Raw genomic sequence first — 22,099 nt, forward strand, 5'->3', positions numbered from 1 at the left:
GTGAGTTTTTCTGAAATTGTTTTTTTGGGGGCATGTCACATTTAGGAAGCTCCTATGGTGTCAGAACAGCAGAAAAAACCCCACATGGCATACCATTTTGGAAACTACACCCCTCAAGGCACGTAACAAGGGGTCCAGTGAGCATAAACACCACACAGGTGTTTGACAACTTTCTGTTAAAGTCTGATGTGTAAAAAAAAAATCTCACTAAAGTGCAGTTTTTTCCCACAAATTTACCTTTTTTTTTTACTAAGGGTAATGGGAGAAAATGCCCCAAAATTTGTAACCCCATCTCTTCTGATTATGGAAATACACCATGTTAGGACATAAAAAGCTCTGCGGGCGAACTACAACACACAGCATACTATTTTGGAAACTACACCCCTCAAGGAACGTAACAAAGGTGTTTAACGACTGTTAAAGTTGGATGTGTAAATGAGAAAAAAAAAATGCAGTTTTAGCCCCCCAAATTTTACATTTTTACAAGGGGTAAAAATTACCCCTTAAGTTTGTAACCCCATTTCTTCTGAGTATGGAAATACCCCATGTGTGGATGTCAAGTGCTCTGCTGGCGAACTACAATGCTCAGAAGAGGAGGAGCGCCATTGAGCTTTTCGGAAAGAGAATTTATTTGGAATGAAAGTCAGGGGCCATATGCGTTTACAAAGCCCCCCGTGGTGCCAGAACAGTGGACCCCTCAAAAGTGACCCCATTTTGGAAACTATACCCCTCACAGAATTTAATAAGGGGTGCAGTGATGATTTACACCCCCACTGGCGTTTGGAACAGTGGGCTGTGCAAATGAAAAATTAACATTTTTCATTTTCACAGACCACTGTTCCAAAAATCTGTCAGACACCTGTGAGGAGTATATGCTCACTGCACCCCTTAAAACATAACATGAGGGGTGTAGTTTCCAAAATGGGGGGTCACATGATATGGGGGGGGGGGGGGGGGGGGTCCATTGTTCTGGCACTATGGGGGCTTTGTAAACACACGTGGCCCTCAATTCCAGACAAGTTCTCTCTTCAAAAGCACAATGGCACTCTGAGCATTGTAGTGCGCCCGCAGAGCACTTTACACCCACATATGGGGTATTGTTCTTACCCAGAAGAAATGTGGTTGGCTGGCTTTTTTCCTATTTTCCCTTGGGAAAATAAAAATTTTTGGGCAACACCAGCATTTTACTGAAATTTTTCTTCCTCATTCCCATCCGATTTTAACGGAAATTAGTCAAATACCTGTGGGGTGTTAAGGCTCACTATACCCCTTGTTACGTTCTGTGAGGGGGTATAGTTTCCAAAATGGGGTCACATGTGGGTGCTTAATTATTTTTTTGTGTTTATGTCAGAACCTCTAAAATCAGCCACCCCTGTGCAAATCACCAATTTAGAACTCAAATGTACATAGTGCGCTCTCACTCCTGTTTCAAAACTACAACTCCCAGCATGTACTGACAGACCGTGCATGCTGGGAGTTGTACTTTTGCAACAGCTAGAGGCATACTGGTTGGAAAACAGTTAGGTTCTGTTACCTAACTTAGTATTTTACCAACCAGTGTGCCTCCAGCTGCTGCAAAACTACAACTCCCAGCATGTACTGATTGCCAAAGGGCATGCTGGGAGATGTAGTTATGCAACAGCTGGAGGTACACAACTACAACTCCCAGCATGCCGAGACAGCTGTTTGGGCATGCTGGGATTTACAGTTTTGCAACATCTGGAGGGTTACAGTTTAGAGACCACTGTATAGTGGTCTCAAACTGTAGCTCTCCAGATGCTGCTAGGCAACTCACGGGTTTCCGTAGGATCCAGGGAGCCGCATCGCCGTGCTCTTCTGCCGCCGCTGATGGCTAAGTGGACTTTGGCGCCGGCCCTCCTGTTTCCCCATTCTTCCCCGCCTATTGTGGGTGGGCATAACAGGGAAACCGAAAGTTAACCCCTCCGATCTGCTATTTGTCGTCGCTTCTAGACGACCAATAGCAGTGATAGCACCTCACTGCTATCCCTTCAGGGGGATCATGGTTGTCTTGGACAACCCTGATCCCCCTTATTTTCCGGGTCACCATAGACCCGTATGACCCGGTGTGAATTCATGCCCTTGGTCCTTAACAGGTTAAGGGAACTGAGAGCCAAGAGTTGTTCCAGTGCAGACTACAAAAAGGAAAGGTGTCATGGAAGGGAGAAAACTAGGGAGAAGGGGATACTCAACATTGAAAGTAGGACCGCCAAGTATGGTAATAATTCTTCACAGAGGAAGGCTTGCGCGGCCTGATAACTGTGCAGATCATCTGGGGAGAGAACCCCTTGGCCCTCGTTTTAACCGCCACGCCATCAAATGACAGTAAACTGGGTTGGCAAAGGGGACCCTGAGAGAGCAGGTCAGGACAAACTGGGAGGCGCAGTGGTACATTGGCCACTAGGCGAACTACGCTGGCGTTCCACGCTTACCTGGGCAAGTTCTGAGCTACAAGAATGGCGGGGACGCCCTCCGTTTTGAGTTTCCTCAGGACCCTGGGAAGTAGAGGAAGAGTGAAGAGATAGGGGAGGACGAAGTGCAACCAGGGGATCACTAAGGAGTCTACAATAATAATCCTGCGAAAGATTGACAGCGGAGACTGAGTAAGAGGAAGTTTGAGTGAGACAGGGAAACTGGGCGAAGGAAACACACCATCTGACCCAAGACTTCCAGTTTCCATTCGTTTCTGCATGGAACAGGACGACTGAGAAAACAAACTCCTGTTGAAAGAGGGCGGCGCTTGTCTGGCGGGAGTCGAATCTGGGCGGCCGCTGTGTCAAACTGGAGTCCCAAGAAGATCAGAGACTGAGTGGGAATCAGGTTGGACTTTTCCTGATTGACCACCCAGACAAAACGGGACAAGGTCAAAAGAGTGAGAAGGAGACTCCTGATTCTGGTACCTGGTTGGAGCCTTGATCAGGAGGTCGTCCAGGTAGGGGGATGACTTGCACACCTCGGGCTCGCAGGATGGCAATCACTGCCACCAGGACCTGGTGAAGACCCTTGGGGCCACGGCCAGGCCAAAAGGAAGGGCCACAAACTGAAAATGGCCCTCAGAAGGTAAACGTTTCACATATCCACCAAGGAAAGAAACTCCCCTTGATCCATGGATGCCACCACAGAACGGAGTGCCTCCATACGGAAATGGTGAAGGAGAAGGTGGCGGTTGAGGAGCTTCAGATCTTCTTGGGGACGATGAACAGGTTTGAATAGAACCTCGAAAAATGCTCCTTGGGAGGAACTGGGACGATCATTCCCTGAGTGAGAAGGGTCCGAAGCGCGACCCGAAAAGCTGCCGCCAAGGAAGAAGAGCGAGGAAGGTGGGATCGAAAAAAAGCGGTCCCATGGAAAGGAAGCAAACTCGATCCGATAACCATCGGAAACGACATCTCGGACCCAAGAGTCCCAATAAGGAGCTCTTACCTCCAGTAGCCTCAGAGATCATCTCATCCAGCCATTTCCCAAAGAGTCATGTCCCAGAGAAAGGAAGCTCAGTGAGAGATTTCTTGGAAGCCACATCGGCGTCTCAGGCCTTGAGCCACATGGAGCGATGAATTGCCACCAGGTTACCTGTGGCAAAAGCCGTACTACGGGCAGACTGAAAGCAGAGCACAAGTAGTCTCCAGCATTGGAGAGTTGAAGAGCAAGACCTGTCAAATGTTCCGAAGGGGCCCCGGATTTAAAAAAAAATCTATATAAAATACATACATTTCTCTCCCTGTCCAGGGAAAACTTATCTACTGAAGTCTTCAGCCAGGTATTAAACATTTGTATCATGCTGGGCTGAGACAGCGAGACGAGCAGGGAAGATAGGGGGACCTGGACTCAAGGTACAACCCCAGGCACTGGCTGGTGGCGAGAAGGGATTGACAGTACAAAAACTGTCTGTGCCCCTTCTTTGCATATGGGGGGGGGGGGGGGGGGGGGGGACAGGTGAACCCCCACCTAAATAAATAAATCCACACGCATCCCTAAACTAAGAATGTAGAAGAACAGGTTTTGAAAACTCCAGACCTGTGTGCCTCCTACGGACAATAAGCTAAATCTGACAGCTCAGAATCTGTAGGCGGGGTATATCCTGTTAGGAGGGGCTGACTTTTTTTCTACTGCCTATTGTCAGCCTCCTGGTGGCAGCAGCATATACCCATGGTCTGTGTTGCCTCCCCCATCCCCCCCCCCCGCCCCAATTTTATTTTTATTTATAGACATACACCCACCCAAAACATGTAACCTTTACCTTGGAAAGGACGTTATAGTACAAATCGAAACATTTTCTGAAAGTAAGGAGGAGGCTTCCTGACGTCGTTTCCTCATATTATCCTCCACTGTATTAAACTCTGCCATTGTTCCTCCATAAGGCTGTCCAGGAGTTCCCTCAATCATATAGCTGCCATACTCTGGTCTCCAAAGTGTAGGATGGCTAAATATTGAATGCAGAAAGGACCAGTCAATATCCTATACCAAGTTTACATAAACAAGCAATAATTGTGCACAGAATTACCAGCTTCTGAATTATTCAGTTTCAATAATGATACAAACATTTACAAATTAAAAGGCAACATTCATCTATCAAGCCCTCAAATATTTTCAACCTCTTCAAACAAATGTACCACTGCACCTAAACTGCAATAAGGTCTAAAACAACATCCATTTTATAAATTGGGAATTTATCATGGGTTTACGAAATGTGTTTTGTGTAAAAATGTCTAATTATTGTGCCATTGCTTGATAGCTGAAACATGTGCAACTCTTTACAGAGGGATCCACAGCTGGCTCCTGTGTACATCTCTTTTGGTCTGCCTTCTTAAAGACCAGGAGAAGTAGAACACTGATAAAACGGATCAGTGCTATGCTTGTACAGTATAAAATACATTCTCAAAAGTGAATAAGCCCTTCCCCAAATAATAAAAGCGCCTTTTTCAGTTTCACCAAAAAGTTTTACATTAATTGTTATCACTACTTGCAGAAATATAACTTAAAATATAAGGATCCAGAACTGTGAATGGCTGCTGCACCTGGAATGGCTGGTGCTCAGTTGCTTAGACACCAGTTCGCAGCAAGAGCAGTGACTATTAATGAAGGGGTGGAAGAACAGGCAGGAGAGGAGAGGTTAGTATTGCTAAAAAAGCATTGCTATTTGTCTGCATTATTTTACTTTAGAATTCTACAGCGACTTCACAAATTAGGGTGATTTATACCTCATTTGAAAGAGGGTCATCCCTACTATAAGCCTTCGTATTCAGCATAGCACTGGTGACCCCTGTCAGTTACCCTTTAAAGCATGAGAACATTCAAGCAAATTTTACATTTTACATTTTGTTGCAGTTTTGCTAGCAGAGGCAGATATTGAGACTATGAAGCTCCTTTTGAGAATTGCAGCCGCTACCAGAAGCTGTATGCAGCACACTTGTGGCCCGCATGCACAACACTTACTGCGTTTGTATACATGAGAATTTTTGCTTTACATGTAAATTGTGGGTTGGGTACCTCCTTCCATAGCTAAGACTTTAGCTAGCCATCTACAGCAGAATGGGTGTTTATACAGTAAGCAATTACTGAACAAACAGGGTAGAATAGAAAAAAGTACAAATCAAACAAAGTAAAAATTATTAAAAAAGGAAAATAAAAAGTGTAACATACTTTGGGTTTATTTTTTCACCTCGGCCCTGAAGTGTGTCAAGCATTTCCTCTCCTTGAAGAACTAATCGCACCTTGCGATTTTCACGGTCAAAGGCAACCAACATGTACTCCACCTGGAAAAAAATAAAAGGAAAAGTTTTAAATGAGTTTAAAACAATGCATCAAAGTTTCAAACACTGTACTTCATTAGCAAGCTCTCATGAGACTGTAGGTAGAAAATTGAAAGACGTATTAAAAAGGTGGAGGAGGAAAGAGTAAAAAATGAAAATAAAAGTATGCTTAAGGGGTTAAAATATGTGCAAAATAAAAAATATCACATGACCGGTAGTGATATGCCAATTAGAATACAATACTCATAAAAAACAATGTGCAAATAATATCACAGAACCATTATGTCCTCCGAAGGCAGAAAAATATACTGTTATATGCCGCATATTCCTCCTGAGGACGGCGCAGATGCGCCTAAACTAGTAGAGGAGGCACATTTTCAGATTTTAAATCAATTTCACAGATTCCATTTGTTTGGGTACTGCAGACCCACAAGACAGGAGATCACTGGGTTGATCCCAGAATTCACTACTTATCTGGAAGTGTGAAAGCCCATTTTCACTGTTTTTTCTTCCTCACTTTCTAAAATCCATAACTCTTCTATTTGCAACTACAGACTGATATAAGGGCTTGTTTTTTTTGGGTGACCAATTGTACTTTGTAATGAAAGCTCATTTTACCATAAAATACATGGCGAACCCCCCAAAATTTTATTTTTTTAGGGAGGAAATTTTAATGAAAACAAAAATTTTGCACATTTGAGGGTTTTGTTTTCACACTGTACACTTTACAGTAAAAATGACATGTCTTTATTCTGTGGTTCAATACGATTAAAATGATACCCATGGGGGCGCATGCGCGCAGCTCACGGAGTAGGACGTAGGTGATGTGAGCTCCGCGCCACACGCGTCTTTAAGCCTCACTTAGCGCCGAAATTCGGCTCCAAAACGCTGATCCACTTACCCATCGATTCCTGAATATGCCCCGGTCAGGCGGAAGGGGGTCTCTCCGCAATTCTCAAGTCCTCTCTCAATCAATTCCGGACTTATTCCGCTCCGGGGCCCGCTCCAAGATGGCGACGGGGAGAGACACTTCTCCGGCAGGCCTTTCAGATGGGGAGGAGCCTGCAGAACCCGCCGACTTAACACCAACGGCCATGTTTCGGAGCATTAAGAAGATGTTCCACTCAGCCCTGTCTAAGGCGGTGGATGATTTTACCTCCCAGCTGCAGGATAGTTTCAGACAACGAGGCCAAACTGGACGTGCTGGCGGACGCAGCGGAGGAGGACAGGAGGGACATTGATGACCATACAACACAGCTGCGGGACTTTGAGCTCAAGTTAGAGGACCTCGAAAATCGCTCACGGAGGGCTAATTTGCGGATACGCGGTCTCCCTGAACCCGATGTGGACCTCTCTAAAACGGTAACATCTTTATTTTTTGAGCTTGCCCCACAGTTGGAGCCGGAAATGCTCCGTTTTGACCGCATTCACCGTGCCTTAGCTAAGCCAAGAGGCCCTGACTTACCCAGGGATGTCGTCCTCAAGCTACACTACCCCGAGGTCCGCGATGTCCTGCTGTCTGCGACCCGTAATTTGCCGGTGCTCCCTGGGATGCCTCCCTCGGTGCATATATATTCGGACCTAGCTCCATCCACGTTGGCCCGCCGTAGGGACTTCCGTCCTGTCACCCTCGCACTACAACGCGAGCAGATAAAATACAAGTGGGGCTTTCCGTTTTCCATTTCGTTCCAATTGAAAGGCAAGCTACATACTGTGCGTTCCCTGCAAGAGGCACAGGATATTTTGCTGCAAGCCCGTGTACCATTAGTGGAGAATCCCCCCTTGCCTCCAAGAGTGCCTCGGCCGTCGAGAACCTGGACTCCGGCACCGCAGGCTAAGCGGGACCGACCTCCCTCACGGGAGCCGCGCCAACCTACTTGAAGTGAACTGTACACCCCCATTGGCAAGTTGTGGATTGCTTTTTGCCCCCTGATTTGATTGAGTTTTTCTTTGTTTTTCAATATGGCCTCTAGTCCTGACAGTGGATATTCACTTACTTTCCATTTTTTTTTATTTTTATAATGTTTACTAAGCATATGAGAATTCTCCTGCTCAGCGAGACTTTACCTGCTGGATCCGCACCTATTTTTTGCCAAGCTGCCCGGGACTTGTGTACTTGAGACTTAGTCTCTGTTGCCTTTTACCTACACTCTGATCCTCTACGTTTCTTTTCTTTCCCCCACCTTTTTCCCTCTAGATTTCCCTGTTCTCCTCTTTAGACTGCTCCTGCTTCTCTCTCTTCCTCATCCTGCTTTTCGTCTCTTCCCTTGTCCTTACCTTTCTAGCTCCTCTCTGGGCTGACCTGGTGCCTTTACTTGGGTCACCTATTTAGCTGGCTAGACGCAATGTGGACTGTTGCGCCTCACCTGTCCCGATTGGGGCACAGGAAGTACGATGGTTCAGATGATATCCTGGACCGCCTTTCCTGAGTATTGTATTGTTTTGATTTGTTCTATTTGGTTTGTTTTTGTCTTTTCTTTTGTTTCAGGAGGTTTACCAGCTACACCTTTCTTTTGTGATGAAGGCAGTGTAACAGGGTCGGTCGTCGCCTATTGTAAAGTATATGTGGGTGATGGTTTGCCTTCTTTTATATTTTGCTTTTTTAATTTTACCCATTATGTGTAGGATAATATCACATAACGTTAGGGGCTTTAACTCCCCTAACAAACGGAAAATGGCTTTCCATACATATGTCCGCCTCAAACCTGACATAGTCTGTATACAAGAATCGCATTTTACTGTGACTTGTTACCCTAGTTTTATTCATAAATCTTTTGTAAGAATGTACAGGGCGTCCTTTACCACTAAGTGTAGAGGAGTTGCTATTTTCTTGCACAACTCCCTTCCACTTGAGGTGACGGAGGCGAAATGTGATCCTGAAGGTCGTTATCTAATTATTTTGGGTACTCTGTATGGGAAAACTGTCTTGTGAATACTTACGCCCCCACCGACAACCCTATTTTATTCTTTAGAGATATGTGTTCCATTCTTGACTCCCTGACTTATGAGACATTGTTGTGGGCAGGTGATTTTAATTTTGTTTATAACGGCAAGTTGGACCGTTCTAATACGGTTCAGTTTCGTAGGTCGGGGACTCAACAACGCTTATTATCCAATCTGTTTGCTATGCACTCTCTTGTGGACACATGGAGGGAACATAACGGTGCCAGTAGAGGTTATACCTATTATTCCCCGGTCCAACGCCACTACACGAGGATAGACTGGATCTTGGTCAACGCTGCGACGGTGTCTAAGCTGGTCTATGCTCGTCATGTACCCGTGTCATGGTCGGACCATGATCTGGTATTGTCAGTCTTTAATTTTATGTCCACTCTCATATTACCATTTAGGTGGAGACTTAACGAGTCTCTATTGACTATGCCTAGAATTAAAACCCAATTGGAGAGTGATATTGCTTCCTACTTCTCTTTAAATAGCTCCCCACAATCGTCTCCGCATTGGATGTGGCTGGCCCATAAGGCTTACATCCGCGGACGCCTGATCTCTACGGCCTCGGGTATTAAGCGAGATAGGTCTAGAGTCCAGGCGGCCTTGGAGGCCAGATTGTCTAGATTGGTTTTTGCCCATCAGCAGGATCCTACCCCCTATCTTTATAAGTCTATTGCGGATACTAAGTTGCAATTGGATGCCCTGCTTTCTACTAAGGTTGAGAAAGCTTTGAGGTGGACGGGTGCAACCTATTATAGGTTGGCTAACAAACCTGACAGGTTGCTCGCGGCTATGCTTAAGAAAACTTCCTCATTTAACCGGGTACATAGTGTTCAGTTGAGACCGGGTCTCCGCACATCCCACCCTGATCGTATTTATGAGGCTTTTTCTTCCTTCTACTCTCACCTCTACTCGGCTCCTCCCTCTCCCCCTAATTATTCTGCTTCTTTCAATGCTTTTTTCTCTCAATTGTCTCTCCCATCTTTATCTGCTTTGGACCGGGAGGCCTTGAACGGACCCATCACGGTGGAGGAGGTAGAATGGGCCATTGACCATCTTAAATTGGGCAAGTCTCCCGGCCCGGACGGATTTTCTGCCTCCTACTATAAAACCTTTTCCTCTTTGCTAATTCCTCATCTTGTTTCCTTTTTCAACTCCCTTTTTTCTGGCGCCAAACCTCCCTCTGAATTTCTTGATGCTTTGATCACTGTGTTGCCTAAACCCTCTAAGGACCACACTCTACCCTCTAACTACCATCCTATCTCTCTTCTTAATGTCGATTCTAAACTACTTACCTCTATTCTTGCTTCTAGACTTAATTCCTATTTGCCCTCTCTTATCCACCATGACCAGGTGGGATTTATCCCAGGCCGACAAGCCCCAGATAATATCAGGAAGATCTTAAACCTTATCAACTATTCAGATGTAACTAAAACTCCCATGGTCGCCCTAGCGCTAGATATAGAAAAGGCCTTTGATACGGTCTTGTGGCCCTACCTGTTTCAGGTACTGTCGAAATTTCGCATCTCGGGTCCCTTTGTTAGCATGTTGCGTGGCATTTATTCGGCCCCAACGGCCTACTTGAAGCTGCCCTCCACTTCACCCTCATCTATATCTATAGGGAGGGGAACGCGCCAGGGATGCCCCCTCTCACCGGCACTTTTTGCGCTCGTGATGGAGCCCTTGGCGGTTGCTATTAGAGACAATGTTGACATTAAGGGCCTTGTGGTGGGTTCGCTGGAATACAAAACTAGTCTATTTGCAGATTACCTTTTCCTGACGTTAACGAATCCTTTAGTTACTTTACCTAATTTACTCACCCTCTTGGATAGGTTTGCTGGGCTGTCGGGGTTGAAGGTGAATGTGGCTAAATCGGAGGTTATGTATTGCAATGTCCCACCTTTGACACGTCAATTGATTTAATTAAATTTTGGGTTTCATGATTCCTCCCAAGGCCTGTCCTATCTAGGTGTTACTCTTACTACATCCATTAAAGCTATATATGCGGCAAACTATCCTCCACTATTTCGCTCTATTAGAGCGGATCTCACTAAGTGGACGGTACCCCATATCTCGTGGATAGGCCGCATAAATGTATGCAAAATGGTTATTCTTCCACGCATCCTGTATTTGTTCCGCTCCCTTCCCATCCCGGTAGTGAAAAAAGACATATGCTCTCTTCAACACACTATTTCCCATTACATCTGGAATGGGAGACGACCCCGCATTAATAAGACTGTTATGCATTATCATAAAAGGGTGGGTGGCCTATCGGTTCCCAACCTGTTGAAATATTACTATGCTGCTCGCCTAGCCCAATTGGCCCTCACACACGCCACGCAAAATGCCCCTAGATGGGTGGGGTTGGAGGCATCCCTTATTTCTCCCTACTCTTTTTCCGCCTTGATGTGGTCCTCTTGTCCTGTCTCAGCTCTTCTCTCCTCTTTGGCGCAAATCACTCTGTTTTCCTTGTCTCTGGCGTCTGGTTCGCTTCAAATTCCGTCTGCAGTCCCCTATACCTCCCCTCCTCCCCTTTCTTTCTAATCCCTCTTTTCAACCTGGCATTTCCACTGCTTTATATTCTTGGTGGCGCTCTGCTAACCTAACTAGATTATCTGACCTGCTGGTGGGTAAACAATTGATCACCATAACGCAACTCTGCTCCATACATACACTCCCGCCTGGGGAATACTTCCGGGCCCTTCAAATCCTATCATATTACTCCTCATTGGGACCTAAGGGCTTTCAGGTACATACTACATTCTATGAAGCAGCCTTGCTTTATAGTCCTACGTTGCCAGGCATGCTTTCTCGCATTTATGCTCATCTAAATGCTCCCCCTACTGATACTAAACTGCGCTTCATGGTAGCCTGGGAACGTGACCTCCGTGTGACCCTATCTTTGCCCCAATGGCATGCTTGTTGCACGGCTATTAGTAAGGGTAGTTGGCAGGTCTCCTTGATGGAGACATCTATTAAAATCCTACATAGAGTCTATATGGTCCCTTCTAGATTGCACACACTATACCCATCGGTGTCTCCTCTTTGCTTCAGGGGATGTCAGACTACTGGTTCTATGCATCATATTTGGTGGAGCTGCCCTACGGTAGCGCAATTATGGAGAAGGGTTCATGTGGTCCTGGTAGATTTATTTGGTGACCGCATGCCCAGTTCCCCATCTTTTTGTCTTTTAAGCAACAGACCCAGTAGGATGCCATTCCGCACCTTTCGAATGGCTCAATTCATTCTTATGGCTACCAGGATTCATATAGCGGCCCAATGGAAATCCCCGTTATTGTCGTTCCAGAAGGTTATCGATAGAGTTAACTTTATTATGCTTTGTGAAAAATTGTCTGCCATTCGTGAGAACAGGGTGGAATATTTTGATAAATTATGGGAAGAATGGCAGGCCTCCTCTTATTGCCCACCTATGCAGAATTGCCTTTCTCTATATTGAACTGGGGGGCGGGGAATTTTACTAGGTATTATATGTGCTTGAGGCGACTGTTTGGGACGACCGATCCTGCCATTGCCCTGTATTTGTACTGTTTTCCATGCATATGTTCTTTGTTTCTGTGCGAACCAACGAGATGATGTAACCTCCATGTTCTCTGTTTTATTTGTTCTTATGTGATTTTATGCCTGAAAAGGCATTTTACTATTTATCTTTTGCCTTTTGTACTGCTATCATTATTCTTTTCAATAAAAGATTCTTGGTTTGACTGTTAAAATGATACCCATGGCTAGATACTTTTATGCCGCTTAAAGAAAAAAAATACAGAAAAAATTTGTACAAAATCAGTAATGTAAAAATCGCCCTATTTTGCCCACCTATTTTTCATATTTCCGTATATAGGGCGGTATGAGGGCTCTTTTTGTGCCGTCATCAGTACTTTTTATCGATACCACATTTGCACATATAAAACTTTAATTTTTTATTAATTTTGTTTGAATAAAATGTGACCCAAAAAAAAGGAGCATTTTTGGACATATTTTTTATGTTTACGCATTCACCATACGGCATCATTAACATATATTGATAGTTTGGACATTTACGCACGCGGCAATACCAAATGTGTTTATACATTTTTTTTATTTTTTTTAAGCTTTTTGGGGGGTAAAATGGGAAAAATGGACTAATTTTTATTGGAGATGGGGATTTTTCACTTACATTTTTCTAAACACACTTTTTATGTCCCCATAGGGGACTATCTATAGCAATAATTTGATTGCTAATAAGGTTCAGTGCTATGCATAGGATATAGCACCGATCAGTATTTTCGGTGATCATCTGCTCTGGTCAGCTCGATCTCAGACCAGAGCAAAAGACCCCGGGAGACGGCCAGAGCCAGGTGAGGGGACCTCCGGCCGCAATGCTGGATGATCAGATCGCCGCGGCAGCCCTGCTGGCTATCTGATCATCCATTCAAAGTACCGCACTGCTGCAGATACCGTGATCTGTATTGATCACGGCATCTGAGGGGGTTCATGTCGGACATCCGTGCGATCGCGGATGTCAGCCATTACCGGCAGGTCCCCGGCTGCTGCTAGCAGCCGGAACCTGCCGTGTACGATGCGAGCACCGTTCCGATGCTCTGTCATACATAGGACATAAATGTACGTCCTGGTGGGGGAAGTACCGCCAAACCAGGATGTGCATTTACGCCCATGGTTGTTAACCCCTTCAGGACGGAGCCCATTTTGGCCTTAAGGACCGGAGCGTTTTTTGCACATCTGACCACTGTCACTTTAAACATTAATAACTCTGGAATGCTTTTAGTTATCATTCTGATTCCGAGATTGTTTTTTCGTGACATTTTCTACTTTAACATAGTGGTAAATTTTTGTCGATACTTGCATCCTTTCTTGGTGAAAAATTCGTAAATTTGAAGAAAAATTTGAAAATTTAGCATTTTTCTAACTTTGAAGCTTTCTGCTTGTAAGGAAAATGGATATTACGAAAACATTTTTTTTTGGTTCACATATACAATATGTCTACTTTATGTTTGCATCATAAAATTGATGAGTTTTTACTTTTGGAAGACACCAGAGGGCTTCAACGGTCAGCAGCAATTTTCCGATTTTTCACAAAATTTTCAAACTCAGTATTTTTCAGGGACCAGTTCAGGTTTGAAGTGGATTTGAAGGGTCTTCATATTAGAAATACCCCATAAATGACCCCATTATAAAAACTACACCCACCAAAGTATTCAAAATGACATTCAGTCAGCGTTTTAACCCTTTAGGTGTTTCACACGAATAGCAGCAAAGTGAAGGAGACAATTCACAATCTCCATTTTTTACACTCGCATGTTCTTGTAGACCCAATTTTTGAATTTTTACAAGGGGTAAAAGGACAAAATTTTTACTTGTATTTGTAGCCCAATTTCTCTCGAGTAAGCACATACCTCATATGTCTATGTTAATTGTTCGGTGGGCGCAGTAGAGGGCTCAGAAGGGAAGGAGCGACAAGGGGATTTTGGAGAGTACGTTTTTCTGAAATGGTTTTTGGGGGGCATGTTACCTTTAGGAAGCCCTTATGGTGCCAGAACAGCAAAAAAAAAAAAAAAAAAACCACATGGCATACCATTTTGGAAACTAGACCCCTCGGGGAATGTAACATGGGATAAAGTGAACCTTAATACCCCACAGGTGTTTCACGACTTTTGCAAATGTAAAAAAAAAAAAAAAAAAAAAAAAAAAAAAAAATTTTACCTAAAATGCTTGTTTTCCCAAAAAAAAAATTCTTTTTAAAAAGGGTAATAGCAGAAAATACCCCTAAAAATTTGAAGCCCAATTTCTCCCGATTCAGAAAACACCCCATATGGGGGTGAAAAGTGCTCTGCTGGCGCACTACAGGTCTCGGAAGAGAAGGAGTCACATTTGGCTTTTTGAACGCAAATTTTTCTCTGGGGGCATGCCGCATTTAGGAAGCCCCTATGGTGCCAGGACAGCAAAAAAAAAAAAAAAAAAACACATGGCATACCATTTTGGAAACTAGACCCCTCGGGGAACGTAACAAGGGGTTAAGTGAACCTTTATACCCCACAGGTGTTTCACGACTTTTGCATATGTAAAAAAAAAATTTTTTTTTTACCTAAAATGCTTGTTTTCCCAAAAATTTTACATTTTTAAAAAGGGTAAAAGCAGAAAATACCCCCCAAAATTTGTAACACAATTTCTCCCGAGTACGGCGATACCCCATATGTGACCCTAAACTGTTGCCTTGAAATACGACAGGGCTCCAAAGTGAGAGCGCCATGCGCATTTGAGGCCTAAATTAGGGACTTGCATAGGGGTGGACATAGGGGTATTCTACGCCAGCGATTCCCAAACAGGGTGCCTCCAGCTGTTGCAAAACTCCCAGCATGCCTGGACAGTCAACGGCTGTCCGACAATACTGGGAGTTGTTTTGCAACAGCTGGAGGCTCCGTTCTGGAAACAGTGGCGTACCAGACGTTTTTCATTTTTATTGTGGAGGGGAGGGGGGCTGTGTAGGGGTATGTGTATATGTAGTGTTTTTTACTTTTTATTTTATTTTTTGTGTTAGTGTAGTGTAGTGTTTTTAGGGTACAGTCGCACGGGCGGGGGTTCACAGTAGTTTCTCGCTGGCAATTTGAGCTGCAGCAGAAAGTTTGCGGCAGCTCAAATTTGCAGCCAGATACTTACTGTAATCCTCCGCCCAGGTGAGTGTACCCTGTACGTTCACATTGGGGGGACATCCAGCTGTTGCATAACTACAACTCCCAGCATGCCCGTTGGCTGTCGGTGACTGCTGAGAGTTGCAGTTTTGCTACAACTGTAGGCACACTGGTTATGTATCACTGAGTTTGTGACCTAACTCAGTGTTTCACAACCAGTGTGCCTCCAGCTGTTGCAAAACTACAACTCCCAGCATGTACGGTGCATGGTGTACGGTGACTGCTGAGAGTTGTAGTTTGCAACAGCTGGAGGCACACCGGTCGTGAAACACTGAGTTTGGTAAAAAAAAACTCTGAGTTTCACAACCAGTGTGCCTTCAGCTGTTGCAAAACTACAACTCTCAGCAGTCACCGACAGCCAACGGGCATGCTGGGAGTTGTAGTTATGCAACCAGCAGATGCACCACTACAACTCCCAGCATGCACTTTAGCTGTTTGTGCAAGCTGGGAGTTGTAGTTAGACAACAGCTGAAGGTACACTTTTCCATAGAAAGAATGTGCCTCCAGCTGTTGCAAAACCATAAGTCCCAGCATGCCCATAAGGGAATGCTGGGAGTTGTGGTGGTCTGCCTCCTGCTGTTGCATAACTACAGCTCCCAGCATGCCCTTTTTGCATGCTGGGAGCTGTTGCTAAGCAACAGCAGGAGGCTGTCACTCACCTCCAATGATCCAGACGCTGCAGGTCAGTCCCGCCGCCGCAGCTGGTCCTGGGGCGCCGATCCCAACAGGGGCGCCGGGGATCGGGGTCCCCAGCACCCGGGGTGCACGTCCCGCACCCGCTCACGTCCTCCAGAAGAGGGGCGGAGCGGGTGCGGGAGTGACACCCGCAGCAGGCGCCCTGATTGGTCGGCCGGTAATCCGGCCGACGAATCAGGGCGATCGTGAGGTGGCACCAGTGCCACCTCACCCCTGCAGGCTCTGGCTGTTCGGGGCCGGGAACAGCCAATAATTCCGGGTCATCGGGTCACTGGAGACCCGATTGACCCGGAATCGCCGCAGATCGCTGGACTGAATTGTCCAGCGATCTGCGGCGATTGCCGACATGGGGGGGCATAATGACCCCCCTGGGCGATATGCCCCGATGCCTGCTGAACGATTTCAGCAGGCATCTGGCTCCGGTCCCCAACCGGGCGTATGGATACGCCCTCGGTCCTTAAGGACTCGGGATGCAGGGCGTATCCATACGCCCTATGTCCTGAAGAGGTTAAGGAGTTAACAAAAAAAAATTATCTAGGATTTCCAATTGATTGTTGGACACCATTGGAAAAATAAGGTATAATTTCAATGAAGCATAGCTGTAGAGTTTGTCTCCATTGTATGCTAAACACACATGGCATGACACACTGGGGGAAGAGTCCTTAAGACCTGGGCTAAGGAAAAGTTGCGCAGCTGCCATAACAACCAGATAGCTGCTTATTTTTCACAGGCCTTTTAAAAAAATTTAAGCAGCTCTTAGTTGCCATGGGAAACTGGACACATTTTTATCTGCAAGTTTTGATGAATCTCCCCCAGTTTTATAAAACAATTCTGAATATTTGAGTGTTGCTTGTTCATTCTCAAACAGTGTCAAGGAACAATGGTTAATGGAGCATTTTCTCTTAGAGCTATTAAAACTGGTAAAATTAATATCAAATGGAAAGACCTTTTTTCATTTTATTTTCTAAAACAAGTAAATAGTTCAAATCAATAGATCGCTCTAAGAAAGAAAATTCTCATGAACCACTGGTCCATTTTTTTTTTTTTATTCGACCTCATTAGGACAATAAAAAAAAATCTTTAAAATAATTGGAGTAATTGGGTTAGAAACTTAAGATTTTGTACCACTGGATATGTTGCATTCTATATAAAAGAATAAGGATCCTCATATAGGGTTAGGAAAAAGTTAATAGTCCTGTGATAAACATCCTGGCACCTCCCGATGTGGAGTAAATCATTGCCTTTGTCATGCATGGATTACTGAATCAAGAGGAGCATCACCTCTTTACAACTCTACAGATGAAGTGTTATCGCTGAAAAGTTCTTTTTCACGTGGATCTTAGTTTGTGATTTGTTAACATGCATTTACCATTTACTAGGTTCAATATGTCGGACACGTTGTTCAGAAAGTGTGTTCAACAATTAACAAGCACAGCTAAAATATTAAGAATTGTAATCTAATGGACTTTAATGTGAATTATATATCTAAACATTTGTGTGTCTTCAGGAGGACATAATGGTTCTGTAATACTACGTGCAAAATTATATATATATATATATATATATATATATATATATATATATATATATATACACATATACATATACACACACACACACATATATATATATATATACACACATACATATACATACACACACACACACACACTGAATTCTAATGAGTAGGATTTCATTTTCTGTCACGTGATTTAGTTTTGTGGGAATTTTAAGTCTTCTTGTAGGTTTTATACCCGAGGAAGAAGCCAGACTGGCTTTGTAGCGAGCTGTATGCAATAAAAGCTATTTTAGTTTTTAAAGTTTGGTCTATTTACCATTTTACTAGCTGCACCCTGTGAACATTGAGGAGGAGTGATTTAGTTGTAGGTTACATTCTGGTGTGTTTGGGGGAAGGAGCCACAGCCTGGTTTCCATTTCGTTTTATTACAAATTGTGCCGGTATTTGCACAACTCTCATAGGAGCCCTCACCTTTTCTCCCTTAGAATTTTTTTTTTTTTTGTAACCCCTTGGGGACCAAGGGTTTTTGCATTCTTGCACTTTCGTTTTTTTCCTCCTCACCTTTAAAAATCATAACCCTTTAAATTTTGCACCTAAAAATCCATATGATGGCTTATTTTGCGCCACCAATTCTACTTTGTAATGACATCAGATACGGCCTCCAGTACTGCGCACAATACTCCAAGTGAGGTCTTACCAGTGTTCTGTACAGCACTTCCCTCTTTCTACTGCTAATACCTCTCCCTATACATACAAGCATTCTGCTAGCATTTCCTGCTGCTCTACGACATTGTCTTCTTACCTTTAAAGGGGTACTCCGGTGAAAACCTTTTTTCTTTTAAATCAACTGGTGGCAGAAAGTTAAACATATTTGTAAATTACTTATATTTAAAAAATCTTAATCCTTCCAGTACTTAGCTGCTAAATACTACAGCGGAAATTCCTTTCTTTTTGGAACACTGATGACATCACGGAAACAGTGCTCTCTGCCCATTTTAGCAACCATGCATAGCAGATGTATGCTAAAGGCAGCATGGTGGCTCAGTGGTTAGAACTGCTGCCTTGCAGTGCTGGGGACTTGGTTCAAATCCCACTAAGGACAACAATAAATTATGCATTATTATAATAACGTCAGCAAAGAGAACTGTGCTTGTGATGTCATCAGAGAGCATTCCAAAAAGAAAAGAATTTCCTCTGTAGTATTCAGCAGCTAATAAGTACAGGAAGGATTAAGATTTTTTAATAGAAGTAATTTACAAATGTTTAACTTTCTGCCACCAGTTGATTTAAAAGAAAAAAAGGTTTTCACCGGAGTACCCCTTTAAGTCTTTTGAAATAATTACTCCTAAATCTCTTTCCTCAGATACTGAGATTAGGACTGTACCACAGTCTATACTCTGCCCTTGGGTCTTTACATCCCAGGTGCATTATCTTGAACTTACCCACATTAAACTTTAGTTGCCAGAGTTCTGACCATTCCTCTAGTTTACACAAATCCTTTTCCATTTGGCCTATCCCTCCAGGAACATCAACCCTGTTATTACATATTTTTGTGTCATCAGCATAAAGACTAAAAAGGTATTCTCAATATGTATAAAAAATAAAAAATTATTATATATTTATATATAGTAAATTTGAGTAGCCGTATTAGTCCAGTGATGCAAATCATAAAATGTTGCAGTATCTTGTAATACCTTTTTTTTTATTGGACCAACAGCATTTTACGGAGACAAGCTTTCGAGATTCCTCCCTTTATCAAGTCCTTTATCAAGGGAGGAATCCCGAAAGCTTGTCTCTACAAAATGCTGTTGGTCCAATAAAAAAAAAGGGTATTACAAGATACTGCAACATTTTATGTTTTGCATCTCTATCTCCTTATATATGGACAGGCAGGGGGAGAGAAGCGGGTGGTGGCGGTGGTCTCTGGCACAGCAAAAGCCACTGCAGTGCATCGATTTAAACACCCGCTTTAAATCAATGATCTGCAGCGGTGTCGCTGGGGGGGGGGGGGGGGGATAAGTAACTGATAACATACCAATATGCCCCAGCGGTGGGACCCCACGCAATCTCAAACTTATCCCCTATCCTTAGGATAGGGGATAAGTTTTTCACCACTGGACTACCCCTTTAAGCATTTTGCGCTGTCGGGTAGCAGTTTAATGCGATGGCCCCGACATATGAAAGCATCATATGTCAATGCTGACAGCGACATGCGATGGCCTCTTCATCATATGTGTGTGTGTGTGGGGGGGGGGGGGGGGGGGGTTTCTGTGTGATATATAGTTTTATTTATTTATAATCATGCTCTGATCTGTAGGGTTTTTCTCCTCTGAAATCCACATTTTCTGTGGAAACCTTAGTACTGTAAATATGTTGGGTTTTGTGAAAATGTCAGGGACATGCCCCTTTTTCTGATTCTCAGTAAAATGGAGTGTTGGTCAGGTTATTTTTCTTCATTTCTGGCACAATGAGACAGAATTCTGGCTTGTTTACAATAGTAAATCCCCAACTCCAATACAAATAAAAGTATTAACTAACATAACTCCGTACACAAGTCATGGATAAACGTGACCCCTAATTTTACAGCTACACACACACAACAATCTAATATGTAGGGTTTAGTGTGCGTGAACCAGCTGTCAGATTCTCTCAAATTCTGTCACATTCAGGCTCTCAAGTTCCATCAGTGTTCTAGTATATACCACCATTTAGATAAACTGGTTAAGTAAGTGAGTGAGTGTGTGAGAGTGTGTGTAGCCCCCCAATGAATGCTCTGCCTGCTATCTTCAAGAGACTCTTCAGCAGCGACAGCCCACAGAGGCAGGAGATTGGCTGAGCAGGCTGTCAATGTCAAGACAAGTCTTGTCTTTCAAGAAAGTAGCAGCCTGACCATTCAGCAGGGGATCCCAGCACAATAGGGGATCATTTTTATAACACAGAATACCCCTTTAACACTGCCAGTATAGCTCAACAGTCCATTAAAAAGTAATATAGGAGGCAGCCAGGGTCAAAGCCACAAACATAAATAGGATTGTTTAATACAATGTTACTGTATATCATGAAAGGTTTTTATGTTCAAGTCTCTGGAAACTAAATTAATCACATTAGAATAATGAGTTAAATGTAGAAGCTAAAATAATGAAAACCTGGCATATGCAATAAATGTAAACTCACTAACAATACTTTGTTAGGTCACCAATAGTTAAACAAGATCCCTTTTTAATTAAATAAAATTCCACTGAGTTTTAAACATGGATGCTCAGGAGGCTTTTTGAAATCACAATCTTACACCACAGCCACAGCCCTCCCCACTGTCATGAAACATTTTATATTTCGTAGTACTACTGCTATAATTTTTTTAAATATAAATTTTTAAGAAGTGTCAATTTTACTAATAAAATGTAAAATGAAAATAGCCACCACTAGGGGTCATCTGTCTTTATGCATACTACTCTATTTTGCAGCATACTGGATACCGGCTGTAAAGTGTGTTGGGATCAGTATAGGAGATCACTAGAGATGAGGGAAGTTACAGCAATTCGATTCGCATCGAACTTCTCGGCTCGGCAGTTGCTGACTTTAGCCTGCATAAATTTCAGCTTGCAGGTGCTCCCCCGGTGGGCTGGAAAAGGTGGATACGGTCCTAGGACTGTATCCACCTTTTCTAGCCCACTGGAGCACCTGAAAGCTGAACTAATATATGCAGGATAAGTCATCAACTGCCGAGCCGAGAAGTTCGAGACGAATCGAATTGCTGTAACTTCCCTCATCTCTAGAGATCACATTGCACCACTAAAGCCTTCAGCTATTCCTTAACTACAACTCACATGATGGGAGTTGAAGTTTTGCAATAGCGGGGGATACAATCTTTGTAAAACAGTTTTAGAGCTGTGTGCCTCCAGCTCTTGCAAAACTACAGACAAAGGATGTGTGAGCATGCTGGGAGTTGTAGTTTCACAACAGCTAAAGGCAACACTGCTAACAGTGCTTTACAAACACTGCAGTTCCAGCAGCTGCCAATTCAAAACTACAACTCCCAGCATGCTTGAACAGCCAAAGCTTTCTCTGACTCCTGTATGACAAAAAAGCTGATCAGACAGACATTCAGGAGTCTGTGAAAGTTGAATGACACACAGTGAGAGCGAGCTATGTTGATTAGCCTCCAGCTTTACTAGGAACATCTAGTTAATTTATGCATAAAAACTACTGTGCAGTATTTGCAGACTGCCAGGCTGCTCCCAGACTCAGGACAGATGAGTCATCACAGTGAGGGAGAGAGACGGACACACCCCCTTCACAAGGCATGAAAACAAAGCAAGTGAGCAACGTATAAATGCTATTTGTTATATGTCCTAGACACATGAAAATGATATGTACATAATCAGGATTAAGTACTTTACATCACTTTTTCAAATTCAAACTTATTAGGAAAGGGGTTAATTCACGTTTAATTTACTTAGTTCACA

At 43.6% G+C, this 22,099-nt stretch overlaps 1 protein-coding gene across 2 annotated transcripts in view; it reads right to left on the minus strand.

The window, feature by feature from the left end:
* The window catches only part of GCLC (glutamate-cysteine ligase catalytic subunit), a 68,083-nt gene that overhangs the window by 36,107 nt on the left and 9,877 nt on the right, over window positions 1–22,099 (minus strand). For both annotated transcript variants that reach the window (XM_056565734.1, XM_056565735.1), the window contains exons 2-3: window positions 5,659–5,771; window positions 4,256–4,438 (exon numbers count right to left, since the gene is read on the minus strand). In XM_056565734.1, the coding sequence (XP_056421709.1) occupies window positions 4,256–4,438; window positions 5,659–5,771 (296 nt within the window). The remainder of the gene's footprint in view (window positions 1–4,255; window positions 4,439–5,658; window positions 5,772–22,099) is intronic.

The sequence above is a fragment of the Hyla sarda genome, chromosome 3 (assembly GCF_029499605.1).
Source record: "Hyla sarda isolate aHylSar1 chromosome 3, aHylSar1.hap1, whole genome shotgun sequence".
NCBI classification, from domain to species: domain Eukaryota; kingdom Metazoa; phylum Chordata; class Amphibia; order Anura; family Hylidae; genus Hyla; species Hyla sarda.